At 39.7% G+C, this 17,587-nt stretch overlaps 1 protein-coding gene across 2 annotated transcripts; it reads right to left on the bottom strand.

The window, feature by feature from the left end:
• Nucleotides 1-7,235: 7,235 nt before the first annotated feature.
• LOC128101358 (molecular chaperone MKKS) lies at nt 7,236-14,035 on the bottom strand. 2 transcript variants are annotated; one of them, XM_052724423.1, is made up of 4 exons: nt 13,937-14,035; nt 9,908-10,083; nt 8,365-8,475; nt 7,236-8,184 (listed from the first exon to the last, which is right to left on the bottom strand). In XM_052724423.1, exons 2-4 carry the CDS (start codon nt 10,076-10,078, stop codon nt 7,744-7,746), a joined length of 723 nt encoding a protein of 240 aa, XP_052580383.1. In that variant the 5' UTR covers nt 10,079-10,083; nt 13,937-14,035; the 3' UTR covers nt 7,236-7,743. The 2 variants fall into 2 exon arrangements, with proteins under 2 accessions (XP_052580383.1, XP_052580382.1); XM_052724422.1 differs by lacking the exon at nt 13,937-14,035 and adding an exon at nt 12,645-13,632.
• Nucleotides 14,036-17,587: the final 3,552 nt, after the last annotated feature.

A 17,587-nucleotide genomic window follows, 5' to 3' on the forward strand; every position in this document is an offset into this window, starting at 1 on the left:
GATTGTCTGAAGTTTGCTTCCCATCTACAAAGCAGTCATTTCTTTTTGAATGGCTGTTTGTCTTAGTAGATTTGCAAAGGAATTACTCATTGCAGGCAGTTTGTTCAAAAGGCAAAGAACTTTTTTAATTTCAACATAAGTTTCTTCATATCTAAGACAACGTTCAGTGTATAAACTGCTTTCCCTTGTTTTAAGGATTTTAAAGTGGCTTGTTTGCTCTTAAGGTAGCTTTTTGTCTTCCAACTACCGTAAAAACTTTGTACAGCTATTAGGGTAAATAAGGTATTTTACCAATGGAGCCCCAAACCACGAAGCACCTAGTTCTGTATCCTTTCAATTTTTCATTGGAACGGACACTTAAACTCTTAGACGATTTTCCTCCTTATTCTTTTAAAAGCTGTATTTTAAGTTTACTATGAACGTATTTTCGAGCTGACAAAAGTGTTTCGGGGCAATGCCGCCATCTTTAGAGGAAAAACTACCTTTCCCAGAATGCATTTCCTTTATATCAGTCCATAATAATATCAGTCCCTTATATCAGTCCCTTAAATCATTTCCCTTATCAGTCATTTCCCATAGTTCTTTTTGGTTCTGAGAGTCAACTGGTTCTCTTTTACCAGACTTGCTTACAAATTCTTGTCCGGGAGGTTTGAACAAAATTTTTTGCTTTTGAAATGGGAGATTTGAACAAGCATTTTACATTTTCAGCTATGGCACATTGGGAGATTCCCATTATCTCCTCAGCTGGCTTCAACAGGTGTCTCTCCTTCATTTGACACTGGCCCCCAAATCAGAACTGCACCTGCCTCGTTAGCACCCTTTGAGGTGGGCAATTTCTGATAGCAACTTTCCTCAGGGCTTGTGCTTGCCTTAGCCAGTCAGTGAAAAACAAGATCATGTACAACAGCTTTTCCATGGCTCCTTCAGAGAGATTTTCTCCCACTGATCTCATTTTGCTTGTTCCTTCCTTCCCCAGATGCAGAGCTTCAGGTATCTGTCTGTGGCTCTGTTCCTCTGATAGCTGCTTTTGGAGGTAGGGGCTTTTTTTCTCCCCCTGAATCTGCCTCAAATTCTAGCAGCTTTTTCAGGTCATATATTTTCTGGGGAGGATTATGTCCCTTCTCTGTTTCTTCAGAGTCTTTTTCCCAGACAGTTTCCAGTTTGGTCGCAATTTATCCCCTCTACCCCAGAAACAGTTTCCCAACGCCACAGTGACAGCTTTTTTTGCTTCTGAAGGTAGGGTCTTTAGTCCGTTTCTGTTTTCGGGGTCTGTGTGGTTTGCATACAGACTGAAAATCTAACAAGGGAGGTTTTTGCCATTTCTAAACTCCCATTAGGACAGGTGTTTTGCCTCATCAGGCCTTCACCTGGCCCAGTCCCCCAGTGGGTTGTGTTTGCTTGTCTGGGTGCTCAAGGACAGAGCTTATGCCAGAGGCAATCACCCCCCAGGGCTATACTCCCTCATCTCAGGGAGTCAGCTGAAACAAAGCTTTTCTCAAAGAGGTGCTTTCTCTGACAGAAAAGCTTTACTCCTGGATAGTTCTGTTCTGCCCTGGCTGGGCTCTTTCCCCAGACAGCGTTCTGACTCAGCAGCACAACTGCTTCAGACACAGTTCAGCTTTACAGTTTTCCCAGAAAGGTCCTTACTTTGATAGAAAAGCTTTTTTCTCGGATTTCTTTTTTCAGCTGTGGACCTATCAACCCGGGACTTGTAGGAAAGCAGACAACTGTGCCATTCCCACTGGCTTTAGTTTTGTTTGTTCATTAGCAGTTTTCCCCTGGGTCCTGCACCTTCCTGCCTCAGCTCTGTGCTCCAGGAAGTTTGCAACTGCAGGAACCCTAGTATTCCTGAAATGCACTCCAACTCAGAGATGCTGGCCAGTCGCCTCTGGGTTTTTGGTCAGAAGCAAGGATACAATGCTTCAGGGGATCTTTGTGTTAGGAAGATTAGGAGCACCTTTTCAAAGACACTCACTCAGAAATAAAATCCTTGATGCCTCAGCTTGGCTGTAACTGAAAAGCTTGGCTTTTTTGATTTTCCCAGTAAAGTTTCCCGTCCTTTTGGGCTCTCTGTAGCTTTTTACCCACACTCTCCCAAGCGTTTCCCTCAGGGTGCTCTGACCCACTATCTTTTACTAGCTTCAAGAGACAGAGCTTAGAAGAGGTTTTTAGGAACTTGTCCCTGCCTCCTGCATTGCAGGGAGGATTTTTAAAGCTTGAAAAACTTGGAGAGGTTTTGCTTTCTTATGAAGTTCGTTGTTTTCCCTTTGAGCTAATCACAGGTGGTCCCCATACTAATATCTTCAGGTGATTCTAATTGGTCCTTCTGAGAGAGAAAGTTAAAGACTTTAGTTTTTAAGTTTTTAAGAGAGCTTTTGAGAAAGATTAAGGCTTTTAAGAGAGATTTTCCCCCAAATTTTCCAAGAAAAGCTTTATAGTTTAAGAGAAAGATTTTTTTTCCCCAGGAGAAAGACCAACTTTTCCCAAAACTTCTGAACTTTAAACTTTGACTTCTTACACCCCCATTTTTGCCTCAGGGAGAAATCACTTTCTCCTGCCACTTGGACTTAGCATTTCAGCTGTCTTCAGGTCAAAAGCTTCCAAAGGAAACTTTTTCTTCGCCATAAGCTCAGAGAAGAGCTTTTTTACTACCCATAAAGCCCAAAGAAAGATTTTTCCCCCCGTTTGCATTCATAGCCCCCAAAGTTAGAAAATTGTAGAGTTTTTCTGTCTAGTTGCCTTATTTTCTACACAATCTTACACTTCTAAGTTTTTCCTACACTATATTACTACACTATACCTTATACTTATTTTTCACAGATAGAAATTGAGAAAGGGATAGAAGATAGAAAATTTTGACAGAAGAGAATTTCGCTGCAGCATCGGACATCCTTCCAGTCCGCTTTCCTTTTCTCTCGAGAATAAAACCCCTGCCTCTCAATAATATATATAAAAAATATATATTTTCTATAACACCGGCCTGCCTTATCCACTGGCAGGGCTGAACTCAGCACTTTCGCCAAAAACTCTGTAATAAAACTATTATTTTCCTTTATCTTTAGTCCCTATTACTTTGTCTTTAGTCCCCCTTTTGTCCCCCCTTTTTTTCTTTAGTCCCTGTTCATGGCACCATTCTGTGGGACATTTACCCAGCAACACCACAGCTCCCCAGAGTTTTCTTGAGTGTGAGCAGCAGGAAATATTAGATAGAAGGACTTATTGCGGAGAATCTTGTGGAGATAAACAGATAGAAAATAAAGGCTAGCCTCAAGAGGGCCTGGAACCTATTCCAATGGGCCCCGACTGTCTCTGCCCCAGGGTTTTTATAGAGACGCCAAGGGGTGGAGCAAAAGACCTCCTCCCCCAGCACAGCCAAGTGCAGACCATCCCAGACACCTGCACTCAGGCCCGTGGTCTAATCATCCTCTATGCGGACATGCTGGGTAAAGCCACGAGGAACCTGAGAATGGGCTCCCACACTTGAGGACCTAATGCAATATCCCATTTTACAAAGAGTTATAAATAGTGGGCTAGTGTGGAGCTCACTGGGGAGTTCTTGTCTAGCTTGTGAGGGTCTGTGGGCTTGAACCCTAGTACTATATTGGTGTGTTATTTAAAATTAACATATGACATAGATGTTCCAATGCTGCTGTCAACAGAAAGTACAAAACTGTGCTCTTGAGAAAGCACATGTTTAGCTTGATAGTGAGCAGCTGGTTAGGAAGTTGACACCATGAAGACAGGTTATGCTTTTGCTTTTAAAATTTACTTGACATGTGCATATCTTTAGTGATGTATCCATATAAACAAATACAAAAATATAAATGCGTATGTGAAGGATGCACATACTGACTGGACATATAGGATGCTTAAGAAACTTTGGGTTTGGACGACATGAACTTGTGTAAGGGTCTTCTGGACACTGTTATCGACACAGTCCAAGCAGTGTGCAGCACTTTTGTCAATACCAATTACTATCTTTGTCAATTTAATAACTGAAAATTAAATATTCCCCTTTATAAGTTTTCATTTTTAATTTATTAATGAAGGTAGAAATAGGTAGCCTTCTTATTTTGAGTACCCATGCACCTAGAAATTCTAACCAAGTATGTGGGAAAATAATATGATATGGTGTTTACTGTATTGTTATTTTTAGCAAAACAAGAGTGGAAAGCAGCTTAAAGACTTACTAACACTGAGCTCACAGACCACGTTACGGCATAGTCTAGAATCGAGTAATTCTTCAGGTATTAGAGGCTAGAATGTGAGCTGATATAACTTGCTAAGTAAAAGGAGATTATTAAACCATCTACTGCATAATCACATTTTTTGAATAGCTCCTTGGAAAACAAACTGAATAGATACAGATAAAATATAAACAGAGGCTATCTCAGAATAGTACATGGGTTAATCACTGTGATGAAATTCTGATATAGAAATCTTTAAAAAGGGGGTTTGTTTATTTTGTTTTGAGATAAGATCTCACTATGTACTCTGGGTTACTGGCCTGGGGCTCATCATTGTCCTGCCTCAGCCTCCAGGTGCTTAGATTACAGATGCACACTGCAGTGCTGGGCTCATGGAGGAAAGACCTACTTTCTCTACAGGTTCAGTGGTCAGCTGATGGTTTGCAGAGCCCGTGGCTGTGAACATGAAGCAAAGCTGGACATATCCAGGAACATGTAAAAAAAAAATGCAATTTTTTTCATGGCAGACAGGAAGCAGGGAGAGAAATTGGAGGAAGGGCAGGGAAGAAGATATATCTTCTCAGAGCATGCCTCATTGACTCAATTCCTCCTGACAGGCCCACACGTCCTATTTCTTACCACCCCCTAATAATGCCCTTCTACTTTGTATCCATCTAGGAATTAAGGCAGAGCTGAGGGTGGAACCCTCAAGATCCATTCACTTACCCAGAGCCCCCCTTCTTAGCTTGTGATTCTAGGAACTTAAGTCTCAACACACATGAGATATTTGGGAGAAAACCTCACGTACAAAGCATGACAGCTAGGACTGTGCTTTGTTTTCCTTTTGGGTTATAGTTCCCAAATTTTCTATATTTGCAGCACCATATTGCTTACAATAATTATGAAAATTACATTTTTCTTTATTAAAAATACCTATCCATTTCTGGTCAGCTCCACGAGGCAAAGGACTATGAACAAATATTGTGTTTCTTTCTGTTGCTTTGTTTTCTTCCCTCTAGGACTATTAACTATAGTGCTTGGCAAGCAAAGAGCTCAATTAATTTTTTAAAAATGAAATCACAATACTTTAAGAAAAAAGCTATAGGAAAAAATAGAATGGTCATTATCACTATTTCCTCTGTGCATATCCTTAACAAATTATCAAACTCCCAGTTCATAGTCTAGCACAGATAATAGTATTCCCTGGTTCTCAGCACACCAGTGTACTTATCTCCTCTTGAACAAAAGGCTTGATCTACATACAGGAGCAGTCTTCAAGGGTTATATAGTATTTTGTGAGAATTATTATTAATAAAGGAACAAGTTAATTTATTTACAATGCAAACACAGGGTGATGATGGGCTAGCAGCATCCAGATTTGAAATTTGTAGATAAGTGGCAAAAAGTTGATAAGGATTATGGGATACAGTTATTGCCAAATATAAACATTTAATGACATAAAAAATGAAGGCAACAGATATTCATTGCCTTATTCTTCAGATTAAGGGATAGACTTTCTTAGCTGGAATGATCTATTGGGCCTATTCCCCAGAAATTACCAGAAAGAAGACCTCACTGTGACACTTTAACATGCCCTTCTTTGAGATTTTATACACAAAACTCTTCAACAATAGCCTTCATGAATTATGTGATGTCAAACAATTTTATTTAAGTTACAAGTCATTCAAAGAATGATTCAATAGTATAATATAAAATTTGATGGTTGGTATAGAAATACATTATACTGAATTCCACAATTCCGACTGCTTTACTGGAGGCCAGACTGGTCCTAGGGACCCCAGGTAAGACACCCTCAATGCCTGCAAATACTCCTTAAAGCCTGCCCAACAGCCCCAGACTGCACCCTCTCTGCTGGGCTCCATATTCCAGCCCACAATTTCAGCAGAAGACCTGGTTTATCTGAGGCCAGGCCTGTTCTAGAGACCTGAGGTCAGACTCCACACACCACCTGCTAACACTCCTTAAAACCTGCCAACATCCCCAAGAGCATCCCCTCGCCTAGGCTCCATATTCCAGCCCACAACTTCAGAAGAAGACTTCTGCTTTACTTGAGGCCAGGCCAGTTCTAGGGACCTAAGATAAGACACTGCCCACTGCCAGCTAACACTCCCTAAAGCTGGCCCAACAGCCCCTAATCGCACCCCCTCCCCTGATCTCCATATCCCAGTCCACAACCTCGGCAAAAGACTTCTGCTTTACTGGAGGCCATGACATACTCGGAATCCCAGAGACCAAGCAGGTACTCAGTACCCCAGAGGCCACACAGGTACTTGGAACCACAGAGACAAAGTTGGCACCCCAAATCCCAGAGGTCTTGAAGGTTGCAAAAACCCTAGCAGAGACACCCTACCAGACCTGAAGACTCACTAGTCACCAGAATCCCTGGCCACTTAGGCCAGAAGACCAGAGAGAAAACAGAAACTAAGGAATCAAACACCCATCAAATAAAGACAAACATAGGAATCTATACCTAGACTATAACCATCCCAAACCCAGATGCCTAAATGTCAGTGTGAGAACACAATCAACAACAGAAAGGGCAATATGGCACCACCAGAGTCCAGCTATCCTACTACAGCAAGACCTGAACATTCCAACGTACCTGAAGCACATGAAAACAATCTTAAAACCAGTTTTATGACGATGATAGAGGTCCTCTGGAAGAGCAACCAGTGGTCTTAACTGCTGAGTCATCTCTCTTGTTCCTCAGTTTTAATCACAACAATGTGCTTATGATTTATTTTTTTTGTCATTTATTTCTGCCAGAATGAGCTTCTCTGAAATTATTTTCATCAAGAATTCTCATGCCATGTTTTACCATCTGAATTTGGATAATTTTCTTCAAGTATTAGTGAAGTGTTGTCTTCTACTTCTGAGAAGGGTCTTACTATTGTATAGGCAGACCTCAGACTTGGCTTAATTAAGCATTGCTCCTGGCTCAACTTCCCGAGTAGCTGAGACTGCAAGAACATGTTGCCTATGCTTAGGCTACATTTCCAGTATTTTCTAGTAAAGACTATATACAAGTTTAGGGAACACAAATGACTTTATTAAAACATCCCAACAAATTTTTATAACAGTTAAAATGAGAGCAACAATATAACATCAAGAAAGTAACAAGTTTTATGAAAAGCTAAATACACAAGAACAATGGCTATGACAAAAAATGAAGACTCCTATCTCGCCAACGGGAAAAGTTCAGGGTGATCCCTTATCAGAGCAGCTTGGAAAGAAAGTAGAAGGACAATTCCGATATTCTTAGGTGACATACTATCTTTAGTGTTTATAAACTTCCTAACATAAATGAGTGGTGAGGACACCAAATGTGGGGTGATGGTGATGATACAAGGGCATCAAGGGTTATTAGTCTATAAATTTCTATTTAACATCCATACCCTTCCTTAAGTAGGTAGGTCTATACTTTTATAAATCATCTGTCCACCTATGAAGAACAGGCTTTTGGGAGAGAACAATATAACCATTTTTTCTTAGACATCTGAACTAGCTTGTTTCATAACATAAATATGCCATTCTGTTAGTTTTTATCTTCAATGACATATGAAAGATCTAAAATCAAATTGGCTGTCTCTACAGCCACCTGTAGGCCACTAAGCTTGGCAGTGAAACAGTCCACAGTCAGGTTGCTGGCTGAGCCCACAGCTGTCTGGGAAAGGCAGGTTTGTGGTGCAAAAGGATGATGAGTGCTTTTTAAGAAAGACCAGCTGAGTCCTTCCTGGCTGTTGTATAAGCCACAGCCACATCGTGACAGCATATCTGGCCAGTGAACAACAGAAGCAGAATCTGATTGACCTGACCAAAAGTGGCCATACTTCATGTCAATGAGGATTTCACCGCCATCGTGTTCCAAAGAGCCAGCAACGGACTCCAGAGCCCTGCAAAATGCTTCAGCAGCAATCTGGAGTTCTGCTCGAGAATAACCAACCTCTTTGACAATGTCTTCTGCCTCATTATGAACCTAGAGAGGAATAAGACCAGTGAAAACATACAGATCAACTAATAGAAAAATGCTTCAGAAAAACATCTGAATTTTAAAAAGTTAATTACCAAAGGTTCTTGGGTATTATGATTTGGTCATTGTCTCACAAAACAAAAACTGCTGAAAATTTAAGTAATGTGAGCAGGATGTCTAACTTACCTTGTGTCTGATATGAGCAGCCAAATGTGTTTCTGCACAGCCACCTCCCAATAAAACCCATGGTTCCTTGATTGTTAGCTGCAAGGCATGCATTGCTGTTTGACATGTGAGCTAAGGAAGAAACAAATTAGAATCAGGATCTCACTGTGGTATGTGAACTGTCCCATGCTCTCATAGTAACTTAGACTGTGAACTCAGAGCCCTATTTTTAATTTTTAACTCTCTCTCTCTGTGTGGCAGGGGAAGGTGCATGCCAGGACACATGAGTAGAGGACAGAGGGCAACTTGTGGGAGTCTGATTTTTCTTTCTACTGTGTGGGTTCTAGGAATTGAACCCAAGTCATCCAGCTTGGTGGTAGGTGCACAGATTTTTCTTTAATCTAAAAAGGCTGTGTGTGTGTGTGTGTGTGTGTGTGTGTGTGTGTGTGTGTGTGTGTGTGTAGGGAGTCTGTGTGCACATGTGCTATGATATAGGTGTAGAGGTTAGAGGACAACTTGTGGGAGTCAGGTTTCTTCTTCCACCACATGACTCCTAGGAATTGCACTTGGGTCATCAGGCCTGGTATTCAGTATCTTTATGCACTCAGATATCTCCATAGCACAAAAGGTCCAGATTTTAATTCAGAAAGAACAAAATCTATTTATCAAAGTAGTAATGTGACTAATAGCATTTACAATAAAGATTAGAGAATGAAGAGGCCATAAGTCTGTTTTCATGGAATTAGATTAATATCTTCTTTCATGTCTACTTTGCGCACAAACATATGGCCTAAAAACATCTTTGATAATGAGGCTTGCTGGTCCTTCCATTAAAATCAAAGTCTAAACAAGTAAGATGTACAAATACCATAAAGTCTGTTTAGAAATGATAGCACCAAGCAATAGTAAGTAAAAAACATGCAAATCTCTGATTTACTAAGGATGAATCTTTAAGCATATATTAATTTTTAAACTCACAATTCTGTATACTGTCAGTTTGCTTATATAAAACTGGAGAAAACAATAAACTCTAAGAAGTGGGTGACTGGGAAATTCACTTTCTGAGTAAATTATTCATACACATTAGCAGCAGTACACAACAGTCCAGGCGTGTTCAACCTGTGGTGTCTGGGTCACATGCCGCCCAGAACAGCTATGATTGTAGATGGCAATGTGGCATCATGTCAAGAGGTAGGCAATTCAAGCCATTTTTTAGAAAATTTTCCCATCAAGAACCTCTAGGTTTCTTGTAAAAAGCAGAAATGATAAGTGGTACAACACCCTCCAAGTTTACTGTAACAGCCAATTAAATTAACTTCCTTGAGCCTTTGCCTCTCCTCTTCCCTCCTTTGGTGTTGGGATTGAACCTTGTATGTACCAAGCACATGCTCCACTCTTGAGCTGTATCTCCAGCCCCCATTTCTGTCCCTTTTTGTTTTTACTTATTATATCACTATGGAAAGTCCTGGGAAAAAGTGAAAAACTAAAACACCGCAGCCCTCAACCTGCAGCACCTGCCATGTGACTGCTTCTTCCCTGCTATAGGCCCTGGAAGTCCACCTACCTTCAGCTCCTCCCAGGCAGTGTCATTTCTGCCGCAGAGGAGCAAGCTGCAGACAGTTGCCTCATTAGGAATAAGATGGAAAAAATGTTTGGAGCCAAGTCTTGCCGAGCACACGTCTTTTATACTTCCGTAAGTAGAAGAAGCTATTGTGTTTAGGGAACCAATAGGCATTGCTCCTATTTTTGTAAAGTATGGAAAATACAAACTGTATAAGCAAAGATGGAACTCTTAAAATGAATAAATATCAATAAAATTCCTAGCTAGTATAAACCCCCCACCAAAGCTTATCGTTTAAAATATGAAATAAAGAATAAAGAAATAAAATGCATCTTCTTAGATCTCTGAAATTCACATTCTGCTATTTAAATGATATATTCCTGCTGGCCTAGAATTAACAATGTAGACCAAGCTGGTCTTGAACTTGTAGTCATCCTCCCACTTCAGCTTCTTGAATGTTGGGATAACAAATGAACACATGGCTATCTTTGCTTGTTTAGGCTGTTGGTTTATGAACTTTTGTCATTGCTGCCTTTCCATTGCTGTGATAAAATGCTCCATCAAAAGGGGAAAGGGTCATTCTGGATCACAGTTCCAGGTCACAGTTCACTAGAGTAGAGAAGTCACAGCAGCATGAGCTCCAAGCACCTATTCTTACTACACCCACAATCAGGAAACAGAGGGATGTGCGCAGGCAAGCTAGTGCTTAGCTTGCCTTCTCAACTTCTTTTATCGCCTAGGAACTCCTACCCAGGGAATAATGCCTCTCACAGCGGTCAGGTCTTTCTGGCTCAATAAATGTAACCAGGCAGACTGGTATTATTTATTCATTTAATTGTGTGTCTATTTAATTGTGTATTGTAGAGCACATGCCCAACATGTGCTCTACCACTGAGCTATATTCTCAATCTTACAGTCCTATCTGAAAATCTGTTAAAACCTATTTTATACTCTCAGAAAAAGGCACACAAAAAATTGCATGTATTTTTAGGAAGTCTAGGATTCCTGAAAGCCTACTTAGAGATCAAAAACGCCACATTAAGAACCTCATTAATTTTGAAAAAGGGTGAGAAATGTCCTTTTTTAAAAAATTCATTTGTTTCTTTAGGAGAGCTACATAGGGGATACATACACACACACACACTTTGCCTAGGAGCTTTTTTTAAAAAAAATGTAAATAGGTATGCAAGTGCCAAAATAAAGAATATAACATACTTATTTCACTATACTATTCTTGATTTATTTGTTTATTACCCCACTATCATGGGGAAAAGTACATAAATCATAAGTTAAAACTTGCAAAATCTCTAAATGTAGTTGTAATATAGGTATCTATATCAACTTCTGTAAGAAATAACACTTAACATTTGAGTATCAAAACTGTAACTTGTAGCAACTCACTTTTTTGGAAGCCAGATTTTTTTAAGATACTTTCATGTAGTCTAGGCTGTCCTTGAACTTGCTATGTAGGTGAGAATTGAGGACCTTGATCCTCCTACCTCTTCCACCCAAGTGCTGCGATTAGGTTTGTGCCACCATGTCCAGAGACCAGAAAACTAATGGAGTCAAAATTTTCATGTTGTGCTCTAGGTATCTGGGCTAAGTAACAAATCTGGACTAGTGTAGAAAATCAGTGCCCATTTACAACACTGGTGTTAATGGAAAACACTTTAACTTACCAAATCCAGAATACCCAGTGTATATAAGCTGGAAACAGCCAGACCAATGCAAATTAGTAGATAATTTAGGTCTGTCCTACAGTACCAAAAATGAATTCCAAATAATTATTTCCATGTTCCTAGTAACTTTCATTTTGATGGTCATTTGGCTGACAGTATCCAACATTTGGCATACATGCTGTTTTTAAATAGTGAACTTTAATAACAGTTCAATGAGTTGTAAATCACAAGGCAGGGAGTATGTCGTTCTAGCTATCTGGGAGGCTAAGGAGGTTCCCTTAGGGTCAGCATTTCGAGACCAGCCCAACAACATAGCTGGAACTTGTTAAACAAAAAGCAACAATTGCAATCAATATGGATGTAACTGACAATTTCTGGAAGTTTGTCACTGCAGTTACAGGGACACTGATTTGAGAAGTAGCTGACAAAAGGGACTCTTCAAGTTACTTTTGTCCTAACCATGTATGCATGTTTAGTCTGTAGAGTTTGATTGTTACTCTATATATCAATTCATCAGATGGTTGTAAAGGTGTGAGGGCCAGGCCTATTGGAAGCCCTGACTGTAAAAGGTGCCCTTGGTTCTCAAGAACCCAGCTACAAGTTTTCTTGTTAAATGTTGAACATATATACATACACCTGCCTCCCAAATTAGGAACAACTATTTGGGGAGAAGTACAGACATTTCTTGGAGTTATGATAAGTGAAGCTGAATGTAATAGGATTTAAAAGCTTTGTAAATTTTAAAATTGTGTATATAATATTAAAGACCTTATAATTATGTTAGACTTCTCAACTCCCTTTAAAATACTAAGGGTTAGGTCATAACAGACTTGGAGTTGAAAAGTCCATGGAAAATGCCTACCACCATTTTGCTTCTAGTAACTGGACAAAGGGATCTTTTCCATAAACAACTTTTCCCACCACAATGAGTCAAATGCTGTAAGGTTGGTGGCTTCTAAAAAATTTCAAGGTATTAACGGTGACACAAACGAAACTTCTCTGCTCAAAAAGAGAAGGTGACATATTAGCTTTAATGTGCAAAAACCAAGAGAACTTTTTACCTGTCACTTTGCTTAGGGGTTCCATCACAGTCACTCCAACTCTGTCGATGGCAATAACGTGATGCTCACTGAGGAACTGTTTCAAAGATGGGTGTATAACTTTTTGGCACAGGACAAGATCTACATGGTCACTGACTAGCTGCCTTCCCAGATTAAGCAACTGCTCTAAAACTGCATTCTCAAGGGACACTTGGTAAGGGACTACCACAGTTCCTTCTCCAGCATTAGAAAAATCTCCGGATAAAGACACACAGAAGAGTGCCACCTTGAGGGCACTTGACTTCTGGATGGGTAATAATCTCCTTAATTGAACTTCTGACATTTCAATGAGCAGTCCAGGTAATACAGTAGAATCTGTAATTCCTTGGCCCTTTACAGGAACAACTATACTTTTCCCTAAAATGATTCGGTCTTCTGCACTTTCTGGAATTGTAAGCAAAAAAGCTTTCAAGATCAAAGCACTGATGTGATCAGTTTCCTTTCTGGTGAGCATACAGGCAGGTTTGCTGGTTAAGATACTGTGTACCAAGCCCAGGAAGATATGTGTACTACTGAAGTCAACTGGGATTCGACAGCCACAGGCTTCAGACTTGAGATAACCAGTGCAGAAACTCAGGAGGTATTTATTTAACTTAATAGCTGTCGTGGGTGTCAAGCCTATTCTCTGAATATTTTCAATCAGGTTACAGCACAGAATGGCTGTAAATAAGCCACAGTCACTGAAGCAGGTCACATGATTCTGCACAGCTGCTGTTAGGACCTTTAATACTGGATGGGTGACTGAAAGGTTTCGGAGCAGGGCTGAGGACTGTGAGGTTGTACACACACACCCTCCCAAGCCATTGTGCAGCTGCTTCAGCCTCCCTGAAGGGCCATAGCATGAGGCTAGGACTCCTTTCAAGACAGAAAGTGTGGCCCTGACTCTCTCACTTGTCAATGGTTCAGTTTTACACAACGATGGCTTCTTAGCTTCGAAACGAGACATCCTGCTTCAGGGGGAACTTGTACAGGCAGCTTTATTTTGTTTACAAGTTTTTCATTTATTGTACTGTCATATGTTTTAACATTAAAAACTATTCTTCATAGATGAAAGCTTGCATATTCACCATTATCAGCTATAAAATCAAGGTGTTTTCAGACAATAACCAGTATATATTAATTTAATGACATTAATAATTCCAAGTATTTATTTTGCTTCATTCTTCAATATTCTTTTGTCTGTCTCTGGACTGAGACCTCACAGACTCTTTTGCAGCTCTCTGTATAAAATATGTTCCAAGATGGACACCTACGAAAGTCACTCCAGCCACAAGAAGCCAGTTCTTTCTAATCCAACTGGGGTTTCTCATTTCTTCTTTTATTATCAAGTTCAGATTCAAAGTTGCTTCTTTCTATAAGAAATTAAAAACATTTAGAAGAATAATTCCGAAGTATTTTATAGGCAGCGAGTTTAATAATTTTAATATTCTGCTCCATTTTTAAAAAAAGATTTTAACTGTTACAAGCATACTGGAAATGAGAAAGGGAAACCAATGGACTTAATACTCTTGTTTCTAGGAAAAAAAATAGAACATTATAAAATTAAGTTTTTTTCACCCTTACTGACTAGTATTCATGGTACTGCAAGGTACTCTGCACAATTCCAGAAGAGAAAGGTTCCAGCTCCAAGCCCTGTGAACTACAATAGTGACCTTCCTGCACAACACGCTGGTGCAACAGTGGCACAGAGGCTAGAGTAACCAACCACTCTCTGACTGGATTTCAGGCATTTCATGAGCTGGAACTACACCTGTCATCGCCAAAGTGGTCAATAACCCGACACTAGGTAGATACTGGACCTAGAGGAAGACATGATTATTCTGCTAAAAGATAATGGCAATAAAATGACTCCTAATGACATTCTGCTGTATGCATAAATTAGTGTCTTGCTCAACCATCATCAGAGAAGCTTCCTCCTGCAGTAGATGAGAACTAGTAGAAACTCACAACTAGACAATGTGCAGAGAATGAGAGACCTTGGAACACACGGTCCTAAATGGGAAATCTTCATCAAACCCTTTCCCCTCAGGATTCAGGGGCCCATGTGGAAGAGGAGGTGGGAAAATTGTAAGAGCCAGAGGTGATGGATGACTCCAAGGAAACAGTGTCTTACAGACACAGCAGGACTGGCACACACATAAACTCACAGCAACTGTGCAGCATGCACACGTCCAAAACAAATAGGGTCCCAGTGCAAAGATGGGGAAGTAGCCATAAGTTTCCATTCCTAGCCCAGAGGCTATCTGCAACTGACAACTGCTCTCAGAGGAAATGAGTTTCTCCTAGAGTTTCACTGAGTATACAAACCACACATAAAAGCAGGTCCCATGGCCAGCTGATGGCCAACACAAAAAGACCTCAATGGTATTATTGGAGATTCGTTTTTTGGCCTCATATTGCATATTTTTTAACCTTATTTGTCTTTTGCTTGTATATTATGGTTTCTGATTTTGTGTTTTTATGGGGTTTGTTGTGTATGTCTCTATGTCTCTGCATGTGTGTTTCTTGTACATTCTTTGCCTGTTTTATTTTCTCTTTCTCTCTCTCTTCTTTCTTCCTTCCTTCCTTTTTTTTCCCCTGTTTGTTTTGAGAGAGAGAAAGCCTTGAGTTGGAAAGGTGGGGAGCTGAGGATTTGAGAGGAGATGAGGGAGGGGAAACTGTAATCAAAACATATTGTATGAAAAAAATTTATTTTCCATTAGAAAAAACAAAAATACTAAGGCCTTGTTCTCTCAGGACCTAAAAAAAAGTTTTTCTTTATTTGATGTAATTTTTATTTTTTAATCGTTTTGTTTTGCTTTGAAACTACGCTTGGACAGGACTGCATTGAAATCAAATCCTGTTTGTAAATACATAACAACAAGATAGCTGTGGTGGTTAGTTTTAACTGTTAACCTGACAAATTCTAGAATCACTGGGACATAAACTCAGTGAGGGCAATTACTCAATTAGTGGAAGACCTGCACACTATGGGTGGCACAATTCCCTAAGGAGAGGATTCTAGACTACATACAGAGAGTAAGCTGAGCCCTGGCATGCATTCAGTGACTGTGAATATGAGACCAGCCACTTTGAGTTTCTGCCACCTTGATGTCCCCACAATAGAGAACTGTAACTTGGAATTGTGAGCCAAAACCAAAACAGAACAAAACGCAAAAAAAACTTTCCTCCTTAAGTTTGCCAGGATATTTGTTAAAGCAACAGGAAAAGAAACTAAGTCAGCAGTTGCGAGCATTCCTACTGTAGAAAATCATTAGCAGCCTGCATTTAATTGAATCAATCAGCAAAACAACTGTATTAGTGTACAAACTATGTTTTAAAGACTTAGAGTCAGAGTTAATTTTATAGTTTCATCTACTAGTCAATCATTTTCAAAGTCAAAGTCAACTAATGCTCTCCAAAATGTTGGTAAATGCCAATAAAAAAAAAAAAAACCTAAAGAATGTGGTCAATGACAAAGAGAAAGGAGGTCATGCTTTGCAATTCAACTTCAAATGCTAAGCACCACACAACGTTAGTATTCTATGTAAGGGAGTAAAGGCACGCCTTGAGGCATGACATCCTGATGCCTTAATAATAAGGTATGAGAAATTCAACTTGTGGATTTTATCTGTTGAGGCCTGGTGTCATAAAGTTCAAGGTTTACTAATTATTAAATTATTATTTTCAGGAGTGTGCTAACCAGGTTTGCCATTTGGACTGAAATTGGCATCAGTCATATTAATCTTGGGTCAGCAAGATGGCTCAATGGATAAACATCTGCCATTAAGTCCTGACGACCTGAGTTTGAATCCAACATCCTCAAGGTAGAAGAAGAGAAGCAACTGATTCCCAAGTTGTCATCTGACCTCCACATGTGTGCTGTGGTACAACACCCAACAAATGAATGAATGAATAAACAAATAAATACAATTATTAAAAAATGTTTTAAAATAGTACTAATCTTACTAGTTAGCCCGTGGTACTTCTCAAAGTAGACCATGGCTTCCTATGGTGGTATAAGCCAAACTGATTTAAACAAGGAATTGTCTAAGACATGTACCACAGTCCTATCTACAAGTATTGTTCAAAACAAAGCCAACAACAACAAATAAGTAGGCTTTTGTTTTAACTCCTAGTTTACAGAAACGGATGCAATCAGCTAAATTCATAATGTGGGAAATTTCTAACAAAGTAGACAGGGGAAATGCAATCCTCTAGAAATAGGTATCATTTACCAAATGTGTGCATGTCTGGATCTAGACTCTAGGAAACCCATTTTTGTAGCTGGAAGTTTTCCTGTGTCCTGGCTAGCCGGTGGTTGGGACAAATCTCTCCCACTCGTGTCCCCCAAGTAAACACACAGAGGCTTATATTAATTATAATTGCTTGGCCATTAGCTCAGGCTTATTACTGACTAGCTTTTACACTTAAATTAACCCATAATTCTTATTTATGCTTAGCCACATGGCTTGGTACCTTTTCTCAGTTCTGCCTTCACATCTTGCTTCCTCTGTGTCTGGCTGGTGACTCGTGACTCAGCCCTTCCTCTTCCCAGAATTCTCCTTGTCTGCTTACCCTGCCTACACTTCCTGCCTGGCTACTGGTCAATCAGTGTTTTATTTATCAACCAATCAGAGCAACACATATTCACAGCATACAGAACGACATCCCACAGCACATTTTGCTTTTGTTGATTTTAAATAAAAATTCAGAAATACGATCAGGCCCTGGTTATGAAGTCACAGTAAAGAGTTTGTGTTAGTTTTCTCAGTGTGGTTAGTACAAATGTTGGTCCCATTGTAGTACTATAAATGTTTACTATTACCATTAAAGATACACACAGAAAGAATGTATAAGGGATTTAAATTCTCTATCAGTTAAAAGGATGAGGAAAAGGGTACCTAGTTCATTGGTAAAGCACT

Source organism: Peromyscus californicus, unplaced genomic scaffold (genome assembly GCF_007827085.1).
Source record: "Peromyscus californicus insignis strain IS unplaced genomic scaffold, ASM782708v3 Scaffold_7__1_contigs__length_154581171, whole genome shotgun sequence".
Lineage (NCBI taxonomy): Eukaryota > Metazoa > Chordata > Mammalia > Rodentia > Cricetidae > Peromyscus > Peromyscus californicus.

What these genes read in the sequence shown, in the direction of transcription:
- LOC128101358 (XM_052724422.1), bottom strand. Translation starts at nt 13,629, where the DNA reads ATGTCTCGTTTCGAAGCTAAGAAGCCATCGTTGTGTAAAACTGAACCA. An exon ending in ACCCCTAAGCAAAGTGACAG is followed by an intron (nt 10,084 to 12,644) that starts GTAAAAAGTTCT and finishes TTACAAAAATAG; the next exon opens with GAGCAATGCCTATTGGTTCC. An exon ending in CTGCTCATATCAGACACAAG is followed by an intron (nt 8,185 to 8,364) that starts GTAAGTTAGACA and finishes ATTCCTCTCTAG; the next exon opens with GTTCATAATGAGGCAGAAGA.